This window comes from Coturnix japonica, chromosome 15 (genome assembly GCF_001577835.2).
Source record: "Coturnix japonica isolate 7356 chromosome 15, Coturnix japonica 2.1, whole genome shotgun sequence".
Lineage (NCBI taxonomy): Eukaryota > Metazoa > Chordata > Aves > Galliformes > Phasianidae > Coturnix > Coturnix japonica.
In genome coordinates this window covers 1,346,511-1,364,360 of record NC_029530.1, presented here as the reverse complement: position 1 = coordinate 1,364,360, position 17,850 = coordinate 1,346,511, and the positions used below count along the sequence as shown (strand labels likewise).

At 44.7% G+C, this 17,850-nt stretch overlaps 1 protein-coding gene across 1 annotated transcript in view; it reads left to right on the top strand.

Annotated features, from left to right (window-relative positions):
- The window catches only part of FBRSL1 (fibrosin like 1), a 285,419-nt gene that overhangs the window by 135,879 nt on the left and 131,690 nt on the right, over positions 1-17,850 (top strand). Inside the window, exon 5 of the mRNA XM_015877624.2 lies at positions 6,463-6,492. Within this exon, the coding sequence (XP_015733110.1) occupies positions 6,463-6,492 (30 nt within the window). The remainder of the gene's footprint in view (positions 1-6,462; positions 6,493-17,850) is intronic.

Sequence of the window (17,850 nt, the reverse complement as noted above, 5' to 3'; positions counted from 1 at the left end):
AAAAAAAAAAGTTGCTGGAAATTATGATTTTTACAGGTTCTGACGTTTTTCTAAAGAACTGAAATGCTCAAGGCTGCTGCCTCCCTTAACAGGCTGTGCTGTTTGGGGTAATATTCTGCGTTGCATCAACTGAACATCAGAGCAACATTCAGCTCCTTCCCTTTAACATGTTCCTTGAATTATTTAAGGTGTTTTGATGTTGGCTAGAATTTGTAACAAAGTCCTCCAGCTTTTATCCTAAAAAATCAAAAAAGGTTGAGATTTTCTCCTTTCCCCCCTCCCTTCTCCTCCCTCCTTCCCAGCCCTTCCTCCCACCCCCCTCCCGCTTTTAATAGATGCTCGCCTGGATCATCGGGGACTTTCTTTTATGTTGTACAGCATGAAATGACTTAGTCAGGGTCTTCCTGATTAATTTATGAGTGCTAAGGAAAAGGGAAGGGGGGAAAAAACAGTCCTTGAGGGATTGACCCTAAGCTGCAGCAGATCAACTCAATTTTATGGAATGAAAAGAGACTTAAACAGTATTTTTAGCGTGGGTTGGCGGGCCCGTGGAGGCCAGAGGCTGGCTGTGCTGGGCAGGCAGAGGCACCCAGCTCTGGGTGGCAGGCAGCTCTTTGGAGGCACCGAGTGCTGCTGGAGTGAAAGCTGTGCCAGATTGGTGGATTAATGCGCTCTGCCTGCAAGGGACAAATGCTCTTTTTCTCCCCCCCTCCTCCCCTCTTCTTTTCCTCCCTCCCCCTTGCTCCCTCCTTCCCTGAGCCCGGCTTGCAGATGACAGCTGTTGGTCACTTAACAAAATGTCCTCTTGATTGCCGCTTCACAACAGGGGCCCCCTCAGACCAAACAGCACACAGCCTGTACAATGCATCACTGCCCCTCAAAATTAGTTATAGTGCTCAGGGCTATTCTCGGCTGCCATAGCTAATACTCTCTTGCTGTTCTTCTCCCTCCCCCTCCGCAGACAAAGGCTCAGCCTATACATCTGTAGTGCTCATAACCTCCCCCTTCCCCCAGCCAAATGCTGAGGAGAGAAAGGGAAAAAAAAAAAAAAGAGAGAGAGAGAGAAAAAGAAAAAAAAAAGATTGCTGCCCTGAGGCTCAATCTGTTTCTTACAGCTCTACCCCAGCGCTTGGAAGCCTGAGCTGGTCTAGCCATAGGGAGGCCCTGACTCATTTCATCAAACTGTCAGGGAGGCAGTGGAGCTAAGAGGGCTCTGCTGCCTGGGGCAAGTTCAAGTCAACATTCGATTTCCGTCCCCCCTTCTCACCCCCCCGGCCCCCGCCTCGCACTTGGACACTTTCTGCTCTCTGCATCGCAGCTTCTCCCCGAGCTGCAGCAGCTCACAGCTTCTTGCCAGGAGGAAGGACTTGTGGGACCTTATAAAGGACACAGTGGCAAAATTGCTGCAATAAATCAGTGGCCCTCTGACACTTGGCGGTAGCTTAATGTTTTGGCACTTTCTTTCCTGTGTATGCCTCAAGTCCCATTAGCAGGCTTTTCTGTCAGTCTGGCTCATGATAAAACTCTCTCTTCCTATCATCTTAAGCAAGCCCCTGCAGACATGAATCTGATGCCAGACTTAATAGGAAACAACACCCTCCCCCTGCACACCCGGGTGCGCATCCGTGTGCGCTGCTGCTGTGAGCAGCTCCCGGCAGCGCAGTGGATGGGACCGGGGGGAAGGGCTCTTCAAAACACACTCCTCCTTTAAAAGGAGCAATAACAAACCAGGTTTTAGGCCTGATGCTTCCTCAATCCTCGTTATTAAAAGGAAGCTCAATAACTAAGTACAGTTGGAAATGAGAGCAGACGTGGCCATCCTGTGGGACTGAGTGGGTGTGTAAGCCCTGTGATTACCTACACGATTTGTGTATCTCATGCAACTTTTTGGACATGTATTCTAACCTGGCAGCTTGCATTGTAATATTACAGATTGTTTACGTAATATTTTGGGCTCCTCTTCTTTCTGCCTTATGCTTCCCCACGCCATTTTTTTGGCAGGTAGCCTGGTTAGGATACATGTCCCTCCGGGCTGGAACCTGCTTGTTCACACAGCCAGCTCAGATGTCTGTCACCATCCTCATAAGCAGGATATAAATAATACCTGTAGGTATGTGCGTTTTTGAGTAAAGAAATGCGAGCCTTTCTGTAAGCTAGGACAGGGGCAGGAACCTGTAACTTCTGTGCTTGCACAGCAGGAACCAGCAGCCTTGGGGCTGCACAGGCACGGTGCAGATCTTACACCTCCAGCCTTGGTCTGAGTGGGAGATGCCACATTTACATGAGTAAGCTGAGGTGAATTCTGTGCTGCTCTCTAAAACGTGGAGGATGTGGCCCCATTTCAGATAACGCTGTGTGTTTCTGCACCCGATGACATAACACTGAAGCGTTGTCGATCTTGTTGCAGCCTTGCAAAACTGGGGTTGATTTTGTTTAGTATTAGAGCTCTGGCATGAGGCAGCTACGTGACAGCCTGGTTTCATGGTAATAAATGGAAGACTCCTATTATGCGAACAAAAACTGGGTGATCTGAAAGTTTAAATGCTGAGGGCAAATAAAAAGTGCTGACGGTTATTTTGATGGTTCCTGAACTTACCAGAAAAGAAGATGTGTAATCTCAGTACAAACAAACCGTAACACAGATCTTGCCACTTCCCTGAGTGGGAAGAGCCCTGTGCCATTGCCCTGTGCTGTTGGGGTGTCCCCAGCACAGAAATGGGGACAGAAGGGGAAGGAGGCAGGGGAAGGAGGCAGGGGAAGGGCATTGCATGGCCTTTCTGCTGCACATTGGGCCAGCTTGGCCCAAATTCGGTGTTGTTTCTGCTGAACATCCTGGTGAAGGAGGCTTTTTTCTGACTTGAGTGTGCACTGCAAGGAAACGTTTCCAAAAAGCGACACAATTAGGGATTGGCTTTGCAAACATTCTTGGTGGCATTGAGAGGCAATTGGCACAAGGCAGTGAATAACCCTTTTACAAGCCTTTATGAACCCAGCACAATGCCTGTTTACAGTTTCGCTTATAGACCAGGAGTGTTAACAGGCCTTTAGAAAAATCCAGGTAATTGAAGCTTTTGTCTTTCAATGAGCCCCATAGCTGTCAACAGTTGCCATTCTCCTCATTTTCTTTAACCTTCTGTTTTGATAAGGGCTGCTGTCCCCCCGCAGCTGCATGGGAGGTGGATGCATTCCAGGGGAGCACTGCTGGGCCTCAGCTCTCTGCTCCTCCACCCGGAGCCACTCGACTCTTCGGACATGCCCAAAACTTTGGGTCAACCCCAAATTTCTCCTTTGACTTCATTATTCCCTTACACTCCCTGCCCATCCTACACCACACCAGTGGCAGTCACTCTTTGTTGACCCAGGGTGGGAGGTGGAGGCTGGGGAATAGAGAGTGCAAAGATAAAGTCAGGCCGTTGCCACAGAAACTGCACCAGCCCATTGCCATCTGCGGTGTTTTTTACCCCCCCCAGGGGAATGGGGTCAGCTGTGGTTCTGTTTTTCTCGGTGTCCCGGGCAGGTCTGGTTTTGCTGTCGCTGCTTTCTCAGTGCGGTGTGTGTTCAGCAGCCCGCGGGTTCCTGTTTCTGTGTGCCGATGTGGGAGCACACTTCTCCAAATTAAAGAGAAGAAAGCCTAAATGAATGGTGAAGCTTGGGCTTTTTCCACCAAAGTGGGCTGTTTGTTCCCTATAGGAACTGGCGGGAGCTAATGTGAGTGGGCAGCCATGTGCCCGGGGTTGTGGTCAGCTCCCCACTTCCCAGGACTATGTACACTGTGCAGAAGTGCAAATCATACAAATACTTGTGCTCATCTCCCCCCGTGTTCTCTCATCGTGTGTACCGCTTGGTAGCTACAGACTTCATCCTCACATGCATTGAGATGTGGTACACTGGTGGTCTGGAAGCCACAGCAGAGGAATCTGTGCCTGCTCTGCAAGGGTTGGTGTGCGGAAGTTAGGCTGAGCAAACTGCCAGAGGAGTGGGGATGAACAAGAAGTTGTGCAACTTGCTGTCTGAAGGACGGCTCCTAAAGCACCCATCAGGCAATCACAGCCGCACGACTGGGATCTGTGTCTGTGCAGAGCCATATTTGCATCCGTGGGCCCCATTGGCTTCTTTAGCTGCAGGACTGCAGCGCTGTCGATAAAGCTAAGGCAGATGTAAGCTAAAATGAAACAAAATTCTTTGCTTTTTTCATTTTAAAAACAATTAATTATGGAGTATTTTCCAATGCCGAATGAGGAAAAAATGTGTCCTCAGAGAGCAGATGTTTGCTTCCTTCGTATGTCTGTTTATAAAACTTAGCATGTGGATTTGATGGTTCACTTGCGTTTTACAACTTGCTCTTATCTACATGAGACAAAGTTGCATATTGGTACAAAGCAAAATTAGGCATCTAAGTAAGGCAGTTCTGCACCTTTTAGAGACGCAAACCATCTGCAGTGGGTTTTTATACTCATTATAGATGTATGAATTTTTGAGGCCAAATCTGTTTGCAGCAAGAATCTTCTCTTAACAGCCAGAAAAAGCCCGTTCTCATGATGTCGTAATACGGCAGGAAAGGCAGAGACAGATTGAGGTACAAAAAGGCTCTCAAATATTTTAAACCTAGATTTATTACGATTTACAGTGCTGTTGTTTTAGTAACCTGTTTGCCCGGGTTTATGGGCAACAGCACCCACGTTCAGATGATAACTTTGAATGTTTTCTAGACATCGTATTTCTTAGTTATTTCTATTCCATTTTTGCAATAAGAGTAAATCCACTGCAGTACGCTTCAAACCTGCAAGAGTGAATCGTCATCGAAATCCACTGCCTCTGTCAGCATGAAGAGCAGAATGGAAGCTGAGGTTACCTTAGCTGATAGTGGGTTCAGAGCCTAAAATAATGCTGGGTTTGTGATAATCTTCGAGGGGGTATGAGCAGCTCATAGGAGAGCACTTGCTAAAGACGCAGCTCTCTGATGCTCTTGCCTCCTTGCACAAAGCAATTGGCCAGGACTTAATGCAGTCTGCAGGTATTAGTGCTGCTGTTCCCATGGGACTTGGCCAGCACCGCCTGCAGCCCCACAGAGCAGCACCTTGCTGTCCCACCGCTGTGTCCCTCTTTGCTTTGGGCTCTTATTGTTCCAGAATGGCTTCATATGAGGTTTGAGCCGCGTGCAGTGCTTTAAACAGTTGGATTTCTCTAGAACCTATGCCATAGATCAGGTGGGGCGGTGTGAAGCACGGTTTCATTTCAAAAGGAAGAGAGTTCTGCTTAGTCAAGACTGTAGAAAAACAGCTCCTTTAAACCAAGCATTTCCTCTGAAGGTAAATGGAAATAAGGAGTAAATTGGAAAGCTGAGCAGTCCTCGCTGCAGAATCTCTGCGGGAGACCCCTCCGCTCTGTCACTGTCCTTCGTGTGCTTTTGTGTTTCAGAGAATTTAAGAGTAAAATGTACCTCAAGTGTTTGGGGTCAATCATTTCGTGTGCCAAGCACAAGAAAAACAGATTAAATAGTCTCTCAGAAATCTGCAGAAAGAGGAGAATGTCACAGCTGAATTTTCTGCTTTGTGACTTCTGGATAAGAAGACATGACAAGGCCAATGGGAGGAGCGGGAATGGGCAAAGTGACCCAGAGTTTGACTCCTGCTTTTATGCTAGTGCCACTGGAGCATGTGTGTTCCTGTGGACCATCCCCACAGTGTGGCTGGGCACTGCTCTGTCCTGCCCAACAGTACAGCTGCAGAATGCCAGGGCTGCAGAAATGCAGGATGAAATGCCCATTGGGCACCAAAGCTTCACAACACTTTGCTCACTTTGCAGGGGTTCATTCACATTCCCCAGTCTTCCCCAGTGCATGTCCTGATGCATTCAATGCTCCACTTCCCTTTCTGCACAGCTGCCTGTGCTGTGCGTTTCATTTTCAGAAGCTGAAAGGGATTTTGCTCTAAAACTCTTTATGAGCAACCATTTCCTCCTGGGATCATCGTCTGATTCAAACTAAAAAATGGACCAGAATTTATGATGTCTTGTAATTACTATTCTTGGTACCGCTCATTAAATTAGAAATTGATTGCAGGTTTCACAGTTTCCTTGTTAGGTGACAAAGTGCTGATCAAGGTGGAGCAGTGCAGGGCCGTTAGGATATGATGTGCAGTTTGGGCTGGTATAAAGGCATGCTTTCTTCTGTGGGGTTCGTGGTACAGTTGTTTTTATAATGCGTAGCTGATTGTCTTTTTTGTTTAAAGTTTGTTGTCACCCATTATAGTAAGAGTGCACCATATTTTTGTATAAAAAGAGAGAAATTGGCTTTGGTTTATGCTGGCAATCTAAAAGGCATAACTGCAGACATCAAAAGTGCATGTTTCATTGAACTGAGAACATCATAAACAGCTATCCTAAAGATTTAAGCAGATGATGCAAAAAAATCTCACTACATAAAGGTTTTTCACATTATCTTTTTCTCTCTCTAACCCACAGTGTGACAGCGAGAGTGATGTTGACGATAAGGTAAGACTGAATTTTCTTCTTTCATGTGCTTTACTAGCTTGGAAATTCCCTCACAGTCAAAATAAGAATGAATTTACAAGTGATATTTTTCCTCCAGGCTTCATGTCAGGTTTAAAATTGTTTATAATAGAACGAAGCAAGCATTGGATCAGACACTTTATGGTTTTCTCTGGTTTACAGAAGAGAAACTCTTGTTAACGGAATGGTGTCTCAATTAGCATGTGAGCGTTCAGTGAGACCCAAATCACAGCGCTAGCGCTGTTTCAGAGGAAGCCTCCTCTGATCACCTGCCAGGAGCCCATATTTTATTCACAGTAACCTTTGCTGATGTTGGTTTTGTAATCAGCACAGAAGGTGGGACAGTGGCACCCACCTCCAATGCAGCGCCCTGATTGCCACGGAGTGTTTTGTCGTGTTGCGTGCATATTTATCACAGAGCAATGGTTTTCTGACCTTTTCTTTTAATACAGAGGTTGGCCATTGAAAAGTGATAGCGATGTGGTTTTCTGTAGGGATTTCTTGTTTCACTTTTGCAAGGAAAACAGAGAGGTCTGACAACATAGCCACAGTTGCACCGTGCTCTTAAGCATCAAATGTATGAAGGACTTCAGTATTCCTTGCTGGCTTCTGTTCTGGCAGATCAAACCTGGCATGTCAGGTTAGGTCTTCATCAAACTTTCATTATATTTTGGCTGTCCAGTCTCTTGCATTCATTCATGAGGAGCTGTGGCACGTAGGTTTCTACTGGCTCAGCATTACAGAAGTAAAGGTTGACTTCAGATAGCCTCATCACCTTGGCAGCACTCTTGGCCACAGCCATACATCGGAGGTTACCATGAGTTCAAGAGACCGTGCTGAAAGAGGCTTCTGGTTAAGTTTTATTTTATGCCTATATATATTTATAAAGTCACTCCCAGAAACCGCCACTCAAGTTCTGTTTCTCCCAGAGTTACGCAGCAGATCTGATGTCTGGGATGGGGAGGGTGAGAAATTATTCCCTAAAAGCTCAGGTACCGTGGGGTTAAACCATTTCTTAGACTGCCCAATCAAAGAAAGTAAAAGCAATCACTTAGAAAACTGTTTAAAGATCTGCCAGTCAAACCTCAGATGAAGTTGTAAGTGACATGTAGTTTTATTATACAGCTATGCTATTAATGATTATCTAAATTACACTGGTAGACCCAGCTAGCAGCATTACATCTGAGACTGACATTTGTTAGATTAGGTTTGACTTCACCTTGTAGAGAAGAAATTGAAATCTGAACAACATTGATTAGCTTTCAGAATGTGGGATCTGAGGTTACCTTCAGAGGAAGCTGCAGTGCGGTCGGCCAGTCGCACACTGTCCTTTACAGCAAATGAAAGGCTATTACAGCATTCCTAACCATTAATGTGGCATTTCTTTACATATCTATCAGTAACTTGACCTCGTGGTCTCCCATATTTCCCAACTATCTTCTCTTTAAGGTGACTCCACCTTTTCAGTAACGTTTCTTTTCTTCATGAGGGGAACAGTGTGAGATCATCATCTTTCTATACCTTACCTGACCTGCTGAGACGTGAGACATGACACTGGTTGTATTAAATAGGTCTGTGGGATTAAGTAGGGTTCCTTTGCTTGTCAGCAAAGATATGTGCACGTGCGTGTAAGCTCACCAAGGCTGAAGTGAAGAGACTTCACGGGGATGATGTAAATGCGACGTTGCCTGGCTGTCTGCATTAGTCTCTCTCATGCTGTACTCTCCCGGAAGGCTGTTTGGTATTTGTCTAAAACTTAACCTGTCTGGATGCAACAGGGAGCTATAAACGTGTTGTCATGACTGTCCCGAGGGACTGCACCGAGGAGTGCTTTTTCCCCTTTCCATTTGGTGGAGAAAATGTATCCACTGATACCGCTGTGTGGCTCCTGCAGGCAGATGGAGTGTTGGACGTGCTGTCTTACCAGCATCAGGCTTCCCAAACTACACGAGGGGTCAGCTTCATTCTGCAGTGCTGCAGAACTATCCTGCTTTGCTGCTCGGTCAGCAAGAAGCGGCTTCCTCTAGGTACACCTACATGCCGGTGCTAATGAAGGGCAGGGCAGGAATTACTAATGTGCTTTGATTTGCATAACACTTTTTGTTAGTCATCGGGAGCAGATCACTGTCATCTGTCTGTACCTCGTGAGGGAAGATGACAGAGATGCTCACGTCCCAGTACAGGCTGAGTCAGTGACAGCACTAGAAGTAAAACTGAAAATTTCCACCTCCTACACCTCTCCCTCTCTACCACGCTACTAATTATTCACTATTTATTTATTTCATAGCTCTATGGGCTGTTGAGCTCTTTATGTTTCAAAACGCAAATGTTATAGCCTAATTAAGGCTTTGCCGTCACTACATTGAAAGAATATAAGTACGCTCGTGGTGGTATTTTTTTTGCTTTTTGCAGTGTTGTGAAGGACTCCAGGGGAGAAAAGTAATTGAGCAGAGTCAGTCATACATACAGTATATCGGAATGGGGGAGTCATTACTTTGTGCAAGGTGCAGTTCTGCAGCAGATTGTGAGCGTGTTTCCAAACTGTGCTGCTGCTTTTCATAATGGGAGAGTAGGATCTTGGCCCTGGGGACCTGTCCATCCCATCTCCTCTCTGAGAGCTGTCTCTGGCCAAGTATAGCCTTTCACTTCTGCATCACTGCTGAAGTCTCGAAGGAAGTTAAGTGGGATGATGCTTTCTCACTCCTATCATTCTGTCACCACGCTCTTCTCCAAGAACTGTTTGAAATACCCAAACCAATAAACCGAGCTGTCCAGACATTTAACCAAGCGAGAAACTTAGCAAATCATGCGTTCCCAGAGACGGAAATGCAAATCCTGTTTCTTTGACTGTATGTTCGTTGAAGGACGAAGTTTTGGACTTTGCAACTGTTAGGAGAATCGCAGGATAGTTTGTCAAAGCTGTGGAAAGGATATTGTGCTTTTTGTGAGGGAGGAGAGAGAGAAAGGGAGTTAGTCTGATAATCGTATTGCACCATCTCTGCACTGTGCAATTGCTGCGGTGTGAGGCTCACGGTCCATAAACATTGTTACTGAAAATATATACTTCCTTTAATAGCAACAACAGCATTAACAGACAGCAATTACCCTTCATTTTCAGGAACTATAAAGTCTCCATTAATTCAAGATTTATGTAGTTATAGCATTTAGCACAGGAATAACACCACAGAGAATTGGTTTATACACATGTAATGAGAGAGCTTATGGCATACTTTAGTGAACATTAACATAATAGAGTAATATAAACCATCAACAGTTCCACTTATTGTCTCTTACCTGCTCTAGCATCCCTATGAAAAGTGGCTAGCAGCTTGGTAATGGGCTCTGTTAAGTGGTGTTCTGCAGAAAGCCAAAAGTCAACTTGTGTAAAACAAGGGAATGAGTAATCTCTGCTCGTTACTCCAAAATGCAGTTCCCATTTTTTAATAACAGTGTTCAAGGCAGCATTAAAAAAAGCTGGTGTGTTTCAGAGCAATTCAACGCTCGTGTTCTTTCAGCCTTGGACTTCTGTCTGCTGCATGGGAAATTGCTGCTTGTCATACAAAGTCAGGTCAGGTTTCTAAAACAGTGCTTTCATGCAACTTCTTGCAGCAGCTCAGTAAGTTCATCAGGCCCAGCTCTGAGTGGAGTGAATTCAGCCCTACCACACTGTGTGCTGTGCTAATTCCTGAGTCCCAGCAGGTGCTGGAAGCAGGCAGCAGTGCATGGGCAGGTGTGAGTTAGCACTTGATGCATGGGAGAGGAGCAGCACCTCTGGGTGCCATCCTGCTACATGCTGAACTGAAGTAAAGGGGAAGGCTTTAGGAGGCATCTGAGAGGGAAAATCGGGCCGATTTGTGGCCGATAAGGGAAAGTTGTTCTCTGCAGTGGAACATAATGGGAAGGTTCTTATTTGAATGTTTAATAAAGGGTTGATTGAGTCCAGTGAGAGATGAGTACTGACATCAGTACTGTGTATCAGTGTTGGGAAATAGAGGCGAGCTGCGAAGGGGTCAAAAGATGAAAAGTAAATGCTTGCAATTCAGGAAGTGGGAAGTTGTGCAGGGAGCAAAGCGTCAGACTGGGGAAAGGATCTCTGCAGCAATTTTATCCATAGGCACAAGGACGCCGTTACTTCTGCCAATACCAGAAGAAAGGATGGAATGATAAATGGAAGGTGAGATAGCGAGAGCTCGAAGGAGAGCTTAGCTGTAAAGAAAAAGGATGCACAGGACTTAACCATCGGTTGAATGTTAAGATTTAGAGAGAGCCATGTGAGTCAAAGAGAGTACAGAGAACTACAAGCTTGAGTGAGAGGTGGAAGTGATAAGGTTGGAGGCAATGAGGAGAATAAACTCTGTGGAAGATCTGGGGAATTATCAGTTCTGTGTTGACCTTGGAAGGGCATCTATAAGTGCACAGGAAAGAGGCATAGTTTAGACAGCACAAGAAGGGGATGTGATCAAGACAAAGAATCTAATAGTTGCTCTAACAGAAATGGTTGCTGTCTCTGTGTATATGTATGAAGTTACCCAGAAAAAAAGAGAAAAGCCCCATAACACCATGTTAAAGATGTTCTTAATGCCCAAAATGGCAGGAGTGGTTACAGAGGTGGGGTGAAGATGGAGGACGTTCTGAAACCCAGGGAGGGAAGAGTGGTGGCAGGTAGAAGGTGGCTGAGGGAGAGCGGGTGGGAGGGTTCCCACCAAGCCCTTGCAGAGGTTAGGGGGCCTTTCACATTGTCCTCCCAGCAAGAGTGCCTGCAGCTCTAGGAAAAAGCCTTAGGAATAATGTCCCTCCCTGACCTTGGTATTCCTAGAATTTAAGCAAAGCAAAAATGCAATTGAAAATGTTAACCAATGTTCTCCCCTCCTACTGAGATTTTATGTTTTTGCTTTATCCAGACAAAAAAGGCAGATTTTAAGAACATTAGTCTGTATATAGCAAGCTGAGTCATCTCAGTCTGTGGTGTCCATCCTTGTTCTTGAAAATGTAGCATTTTCTTTTTCAGAGCAGACAATGGGAAGGGCCTTGTAGTTTGCTGACAAAAGTCCATCATTAACTCGCATAAAAGGACTTAGATCTTATGGAAAGCTTGTGGGCAAGACAGGATAATACCAGTTCAGTTGCTGGCAGTTGGCAGCTCCCAAGCTCTCTGGTTTTTCTATTGTTCAGCATCTCCCAGTTCCAGTTCCCCATCCATGAGCATTTCCTTATCTTCCCAGGGACCTTGTGAGGACGCTTTTAACATCTGAGGCAGCAGGGAAGAGAGCAATCTCATACAGCTGTCTGTCCACACCAAGAAACCCCATTATAGCACAGGCACAAATGCAAAGGGACTCCCCGGAAGGTGATCAGGTATTCTGGTGATGAGCGTGACATAGTAGGCAGCAGATAGGAATTGGCATTATAATTTAATGATTTAATTAACCGTAAGAATGCCAAGAAGATGAGAAGATTTTGGAGGATGCATACTGTAATTGCTGCAATTTCAGTCCCTCATTTGGCTTACAGCTTCTTGTGACTGTATTCTGAAACTGCTTTAGCAGGTTAAATAGATCAGAAGAGCCCAGCATGCAGCACAGGGTGCTCTGTGCAGGCGTAAAGGATAAAACTTAAGGATGGCCAAAGAGTCAGTTCTGGATTTTGTAGCTTTCTAGTAGCTCCTGCTTTTGAGTCCATTTTGCAATAAGATCCAAACTAGTTTTCACTGCAGATTTCCAGACATTTTGATCCTCAGAGCAGTATTTAGCACATATCAACTGCAAACATGGGAGTTTGCCTTCAACTTGAAGCTCCAGCTAGAATATCACTCCTGATTCCATCTGAGGTATTATTAATTTCTCTGTATGTACTAGGAAGACTCTAATCCCTGGTAGGACATTGTACTTTTTAACATCTCTTGACAGTCTCAAGTACCAAGTTCTGCCCATCTCCATTTTCCATGAGCAGGAAGGTGTTCTCCTCAGCAAATGGTTCACATTCAGTTTTGTAAGGCCTGAAGATGCAGCCTGAAAGCTTCACTTGATTTCTTTTTTGGCTTTTAAATAGCGTGCCACAGTTTCTGCATCCTGAAGGCTTTCCTCTAATTTTGTATGATATCTGTATGATTATCTGAGGAATAGGATTTTATGTTTTCATTAAAGCTGTGCATGCATTCAAAACAGCAGCAGCTAAATGAAGCTTTTATGAGCTCTCATCTGCACAAGACAAAACGATGGTCCCGGAAGGGTAAAGCAGTGCTTGCCATGGTGCACCTCCCTCCAGTGCTGCATCTGCAGTGTCAAAACCACCACCAGTTGTGCTTGGCCGTACCCACTGATGTCCAGTCCTCCCTTCAGTGGGTCCAATTGAAATACATCAGATACGCTCATTTGGTTTGCAGAGCACACAGCCTGCCTTACAGCCCCTGATTCCTTGGCCTTTCCCACACCTGTGTCAAAATTAGTTGGAGATCTTTGCCTAAATCTTTGGCAGCAGCTGACTTAATTTGTGGTTTACTACTCCTGACAGTTTATTGGGGAAGCAAAGCGCGCCTTCATCTCCAATAATAAACAGCCCACCCGCCGACTCTTTGACAGACTTAATGATTTTTTATACAAAAATGGACAGACTTAATGTTTCGACTGTAGCGATCATCTGTCCTGATCTCCGTAATGAAATTAGATTAAGTGCACCTGGGAAAATGCTGAGACGGCACATTGCCTTCATCACCTTCCTTAATTTAAAACCAATTTGCGGGGAAAATATCCTCTGAAGCTGAGGGAGGCAGAGAGGAGGGGGAGGGAAGGGGATTTTAAAATCTATCTGGATAGCTACTGGCAGTTTTAATTCCTTTCCCTGCTGGCAATGTGAAATATTAACAGCCGTAAGAGCAAAGAGTTTAAAGACTTACTAACCTTCTTGCCATTCTTAGGGGGGAAAGAAACAATACGAGGCTTTTTACTATCAAGTTCACCTCCAGGGACAAAGTCCAGTTGATGCTGGGACCTGACTTGGGCAGGGAAGGGAGACCGAAATCAGGAAGCTGCTAATTCCAAGGGCCAGGCCATATTTCCTAAGATGTACTGTAACCTCTGGGGGTTGGTGGCACCTCCTGTCTGCTCTTACCTTGATAATGATTTAGTTGTGCAGAAAAACAGTAATTTGCCCACGTAGCTGTGAAAGCAGCTGCAGTGTGTACAATATAATGTGACCTGAAAATGATTACTAATGTTTTTTGAGCTCGTTCTGAAGAGAATGAGAAACATGTCTTTTTTTTTAATTAAAAGTAAAATGTTGCAAAGAACAACCATAAGCATTTTTCCCATGAAGGATGATTCCCATTCTCTCCCTCTGACTCCACTTATTCAGAATGCACCAACGGTAGCTCAAGGTCTGCCGCCGCTGAGCTGGTCAGAGAGCAGAGCAGTCTGCCATAGGCTGGAAAGTCTCTTTATGGCAGAGAGTTAAATGTTTACTGCCTTTGTCGTGTGGACTATTAACATCCCAGCTCAGCAGTGCACTTGATTTATCCACCTCCTGCCTCAGATTTCAGTGTTGCTGGAACAGTGGTATTCATACCAGAGGTGGGCAGTTTCTGCTACAGACTTGGAGATGCTTTTCTTGCTTGGCTTAGAGTCAGCTTTGTTCTTCACGAAAGCTTTCACAGCACAGAGGTTCTGCAGAGATGCCCACCTCATGCTTTGCCTGCTTCGTGCAGAACCCACGTCAAATTGGAAAGTCCCACATCATTCAGTGCTCTAGAAATGTCTTGCAGCAGGCTCAGGCTTTATTGTAATCACTGCAGAGTATCTCAGATTTCCTTCAGCTGCTGGAGGTCGCCACTCAGACCTGCAGTCATGAGAATCTTGGAAGAAAACAGCATTTAGAATAACTTTATTGTAAGTGCGAGTGAAGTGATATTTGTTAGCAAAGATGGCACCTGATTATCTAAAGTACTCCTCACACTAATTGAAGTCAGCATTATCTGCGGATGCTCAGGGCATCCCAAGATCTGTTCACTCGTCTTCATGCACTCAACCAATCCTATCACTGGGACTCACTCTGCAAGTGGGAGTTTGCATGAGTAGCCCAATTGCTGTCAATGAATAATTTAAATGATTTAAGCCTTAGACGTGCCGGTTAATAATGAGAGAAATCGGCCCCATATGTCCTTGTCCATAAATACTGGAAGACGGGGACAAGTCACTTTTAAATGGGATTCATTTATTTTTAAATGGAATAATGATAAGTGTTTTAAAGGTAATCAAGCATGTGTAGCTATCCTGAATGTTATAAATATGAAAGAGCATTAGTCTAAAATTGAAAGGGATCCCATTCATACATAAAGTTGGTTGAAGGTATTGTGAGAGGATAAAAGCGCAGGGTGACGTGTGATAGCCAGCAAAGATGTTAAGGCATCTCTTCCTTTTATTAATTGCCCCAGTGGTGACTGGTGTGTATTTGTCACTCTATTATGTGTGCAGCACCTGAGTGCTCACTAGCTTGTGGGTTTTCCCTTCTGTACCCTGCTGGAAGTAGACAATTCCTGAAGAAAATAATTAGCTGAACTGGAATGTGTTTTGGGTCACATGTAAAATCGTACACTGGAAGTCATATTCTTTCTGAGGCATTAGAGCTTGTTTTCATAACTTCATCTGAAAAAAAGTCTTTTAAGGTGGTGGTGCTATCAATATGGTTTGAGGACAGCTGTTTCCTTTGAACTCTTTGCACACCGAGATCGTTCATGCAACTGCAACACATTAAGAGGTGGTTCTGGAGAAGGTTGGATGGCTGGAAGAAGCAGCAGCTTCTTGGTGCATACGTCTGTGTTTAGTCAAAACAGCGTTCTTGGTTATCTTCAGCCTTTTGAAGTCTTTGCAACTCTGGCATTGTATTTGCTTCATACATCACCGCCAACAGCCATCAACAGCTTAAGCGTTCAGAAATTGGCTTATGGCAGGACAGCAGGTGATGATGTGCAGCACAAACCAGATGGGAGGACGAATTGCCTTAAACAGATGAGTAAAAACTCATTTCCACTTAAGATGGAAATAAATGCAACATATAGAAAAACTGGAAAGGAAATGGGTGGTAGGCTGAGGAGGAAAGAGTAGGGAGGAGGAGAGCAGCTGCCCTTCCCAGAGCAGGGCATCCACACGTGCTCATCCCTGTAGCACAGGGTGGGAGGAGGGCTTCCTGCATCCCAGCAGCATGAGCCGCATAGGGGAGGAGTGAGCCTGTGGCCACGGGAGCTATTATTTTTAGTTGCTCTTTAAAGTCAATTAGAACTAAAGCAGATCTGTATTAAAAGTGAATTCCTATTAAGAATAGCACTGCAGCAGCTCCCGCACAGCGGCACAGCCATTTCTTGGGGCTGCTCTCTGGGTTTCACTGTTCTGTGGGCATGAGCTGTGGCCATGTCTCAGACTTGCAGAATTGCCTCCATCAAGAGCAAACAATTGTAGGCAAAGTAACTCGATGGCAAGAACCAGGTAACACACTCCAAATGCGTGACCTAATTCTTTGGATGATGTTGTATCAAACATTATTTCCTCGTTACTCTTTGTGCTCTGATCTTCAGGGCTCTCCCTTAAAAATAACAGCGGTGACTTGAATTAATTGATTGGGAAAGGTTTTTTTCTCTAAGCCGTGGTCCACAACAAAGCCAGCAAATGTGGACTTGGTTGCACACAGAGGCCTGAAGCCTGCACATTGCTCTGCAGACAGATGCACACATCCATGGCTCTGCTGTGACCGCCTTGCTTTCACAGGAAGAAAGGCCAGCCAGGCTGCAGGGCTCCCAAACAGTTGCTCGCCAGATCCTGATTTATTTGACAGCCCCCGTAATAAAGTAACTATTTGTCTAACTCTTCCTGATTAGTCTGAAGAGGGCTGCCAAGCTGAAGAGGATTGACTAGTCAGGAAACCGCTGGTATTTTGGCTGCTTTTTTCTTCTTCTTCTTCTTCTTTTTTTCCTTAAGGGTTGCGATATTATTTGCAATAATTTCTCCTTTATTAAGTTTGGCATTTCAAAATAATTCACTACTGCGATGCGAACATTTTCCACATCAACAATAAGTCTATTACGGAGAAATTTACAAAAACAAAATGACTTCATATTGCTTGCAGATGTATTCTGTAAAAATAATTGTTTTTCACTCGATTTTAATGTTTCTAGGCCTTTGTAAACATAATGCCTAAATACTTCTATTCAATAAACGAGAGCCATTCGGTAATTGCTTGCACATTTGAAGTCCAGTAAATAAGGAGCAGATTTTGACCAAAATCTGTGTATCATTTAAGCTGCTTAGGTCACAGCCCTAGGGCGGAAAAGAGCTGGTGAGAAACTTGTGTTTTCAGAAGTAGAGAGCTGTGACTTCAGAAACCAAGACAAATAAGCCCCATTTCTCTTTAATTAGTGAATTCCTGCTTACGGCCCAGGCTTTCTTTATTCTTGGTTCAATAAGGCTGGGAATTCAAAGGAGGCTGAAGATGTTAAGCATTGTGTTCTTCAGGCTTCCTTTATAGTCTTGGGATACCAAAGTCCTTCAGGCTCCGCTGGAAATCCTATCACACAAAACCATATTTTTTTCCTTGAACGCATTGTTTTCAGGTTAAAAACACCATTGTGCGTAGATAGAGAAAATGTAGACACACATATGGAGGGGAAACCATGGCTGATGTCACCGCCTGCGTGTCTTTTTGTGGGTGTTAGGGTCTCTGTGTACTACTTTGTAAGAGCCAGCAACACAGAAGACTTTGTTGAAACTAGAAGGACTGCTCTAGTAAAGCGCCTTGTGGTCTTAAGGCTGGGCAAAATGTCAATGTGAAACAAAACAAAAAAGGCAGTGCACGAATAATTGGATATTGCTTGTCATGCAAGAGAAATAACTTACAAAGCAAAGCAGAATCCAGAAATAAAATGGAAATAAAAACAAAAACAAGCAAATACCACATGCATTGTAATTCCTGCATGAGATGTGTTTGGAGGAGTCCTTAAATCAACCAGCTCCCAGACTGCATTCATCAGCTCTCCTTGTGCCTTATGAAAGCTAGTGCTGAGAGAAGTATTCTCTGCGCTGGCTCGTTTTCCTCTGAAGATGTTTTTTAAAGCACAGAGACCTTTGTATGGAATTGAGAGGGACAAAATACCTCCGACAAGGTGTTGTAAATGATAATGCAAAGCTTTTCCTTGCACTTTGCTGTCTGCTGTTCTCCAGACACTGTATTCTCAGTGGTGAAGTTCTGGCCTCTCGGAAGGCAGTAATAAAACTCTTTGATTTAAACGTGTCCAATATTTCAGGTCATATCAGCAGGTATACACCCTGCTTCCCCTTAGGCTACCATGGTTTAACATGT